Source organism: Athene cunicularia (genome assembly GCF_003259725.1).
Source record: "Athene cunicularia isolate RWA chromosome 3 unlocalized genomic scaffold, athCun1 chr3_part1, whole genome shotgun sequence".
Taxonomy (NCBI): Eukaryota; Metazoa; Chordata; class Aves; order Strigiformes; family Strigidae; genus Athene; species Athene cunicularia.
The window spans coordinates 3,057,992-3,060,538 of NW_020799097.1; the positions used below are offsets into that span (position 1 = coordinate 3,057,992).

The 2,547-nt window shown below is 51.9% G+C and overlaps 1 protein-coding gene across 1 annotated transcript in view; it reads right to left on the reverse strand.

Moving 5' to 3' along the window:
• The window catches only part of XKR6 (XK related 6), a 21,999-nt gene extending 20,345 nt beyond the window's left edge, over nt 1–1,654 (reverse strand). The window contains exon 1 of the mRNA XM_026846106.1: nt 1,459–1,654. Coding sequence (XP_026701907.1) covers nt 1,459–1,642 — 184 coding nt within the window. The 5' untranslated portion in view covers nt 1,643–1,654. The remainder of the gene's footprint in view (nt 1–1,458) is intronic.
• Between the last annotated feature and the right edge of the window lie 893 nt (nt 1,655–2,547).

A 2,547-nucleotide genomic window follows, 5' to 3' on the forward strand; every position in this document is an offset into this window, starting at 1 on the left:
GGGGGGGGGGGGGGATTATTTGGCCATGTCGTCTGACTTGCAGCACAACAGAGGCCATCAAATTTCACCCAGTTTTCTGTAGCGAGTCCAGCAATCTGCGTAATGCCCTGGCAAGCCTCTTAGGTTATCATTTATACATTTTTAGTAGGGTTAATAATGTTGGAAGCAGCAGGAAAAGGGTGCTGGCAAATGTGTGCAGTGCTAGCAGGAGTTGTAGAAAGGCGTGTTCATCATGTCAGCACTTAGGAGGCCTGGTGAGCTTGTGATGAGAGGTTTCAGAAAAAAAACCCTGCATAAATAGAAGAAGGGAGGCCTTCTCCTGTAAACAACTGTGATAGACATGTGTAAAGTATGGAGGAAGGGGAGAGCAGTCTGACTGACTGCTGCTGTAGATAGTGGTGACTTTGGTCCAACCAGCAAAATTTAACCCTGAAGAACTGCCCAGTTCCAATCTCAGCTCCAAGAAACTCCTCAGGTCTGTCAAAAATGGCATGGCCCAAACAGGCTGTCTTTGGGAAGCTGGGAGTCATCCCTGGTGTGTGAATTGAGCAGGGGCTGAATAACCCAGCAGCTCATCAGCTGACACCACTGTTGGTCCTTGGAAAGGACAATTCTCCCTCCAGCCGGTGACCGTTAGGCAGCCAGCATGCTCACGGGCATGGACTGGTAGAGCTGCTCACCCCAGGGCTGGGGTGGATGCCCCATGCTCAGGACATCATTGTAGCAAAGGGCATCAGAATTGGCAAACTATTCTCTGTGGTTGCTTCCAAGACCATGCTCATCTATCTACCTCTGCAGTGATACCTGCACTACAGTATCTCTACCCATACACAATCCCCTCCACTGCCTTCCCCCTCTCTTTTTCTTCAATTTGCTGAGACCCATGGTACCATAGATTAAACCTTAATTCCTGGACACTCTTCAGAAAAGGTCCTACAGCGTTTAGCTATTAAAAAAAAAAAACCAAAACAAACACTTATATTACACTTTCCACCATCAGAGCATTGCACAGGCATTGAACCATTTGTCCTCGCAACACAAATTTACATCTGGCCAGTTTTATCATCCTACTTGTGTAAGGAGGGAAACTGAGGCAGGGAATGATTGTGTTTGCCCAGTGCCAGGTGGCAAATGAACGGTGACACTTGCCATAGCAGCAGAGACCATCTGCCTCCTCCTGATCACATCATCATTTTTTTTTTTAACCACTGGACTGGGCACAGAAGAGCTGAATCTCATCTTTTCACGGATACCGTTGTTTTTCTCAGTGGAACGAGCAGAAATATTACCCAGCAAACACAGCGGGGAGCTGGAATGAGATTTGTCCAAAGTGGCAGCCCCTCACACGCCAGGTTGCGTAGGGAGGACAGTTAGCAAAACACCCCCTGAGAGCCGAGCATGGGTTGAGAGGGGGGGAGGCTGGGAGGATGGGGAGGAGGGGACGAGGGGGCCACTTACATGGTAATGTTTCTGCACGGTTCTTTTGGATCATTATGCAGAGCTGTAGCACCAGTTGAGGGGCGCTCTCGAGGAAAGTTTCCAGGAGGCGCAACATATTTACGTCTGCATATTCGTACATCATAGCCCAGTAGAAACGCCGCTGGTGTTCCTTCCGCCTCTGGCTCTGGATCCCCAGGTACATAGTTCGGATATACCTGTAGGAAAGAGGAGGAAAAGCTGAGTGTGAGACTTTGGCATGCATCAAAACCTGGGGAGGATGGTGATGTGGGCCAATTGTTTGGGGAGAGCGAGGTTGTCTGGGGGAAAGGGAATCTGGGGTAGGCACAGGTGTCTGCACAGCTCGAACACAACCTCCTGCAAGAGCTGAGGACTGCTGTTGTATTGCAAGAGTAGGAAACCTTTGACTTACACCATCCACATGGGAAGCGCGGGGTAGGAAATGCTCATGAAGCACTTGCACAAGAACACAACTCCCTCACTTTGTTTTCATGATGAGAAGCTACTTGACAAATACTGGTCATGACACTTGGTGGTGGCTTGACAGATCATCTAAGCTCCTTCAGCACTCCAGTAAGGAGCTTCCCCCTCAGACACCAGAGATTTGACCCTATTTCACAGAATCACAGAATCATCCAGGTTGGAAAAGCCCTCGCAGCTCCTCCAGCCCCACCATGACCCTCCCCCTGACCGTTCCCAACTCCCCCAGATCCCTCAGCGCTGGCTCAGCCCGACTCTTCAACCCCTCCAGGGATCCCGGGGACTCCCCCCTGCCCTGGGCAGCCCATTCCAACGCCCAACAGCCCCTTCTGCACAGAAATCCTTCCTCAGAGCCAGCCTGACCCTGCCCTGGGCAGCTTGAGGCCATTCCCTCGGGGCCTGGCGCTGGGGCCTTGGCTCCAGAGACTCATCCCCCCTCTCTGCCCCCTCCTGGCAGGGAGTTGCCGAGGGCCAGGAGGTCTCCCCTCAGCCTCCTCTTCTCCAGACTGAACCCCCCCAGTTCCCCCAGCCACTCCCCGTCACACCTGGAACAATGAGACACCACCTTCACCTTCAGCACGTGTGACCCACAAATGCAAAAGGCCACAA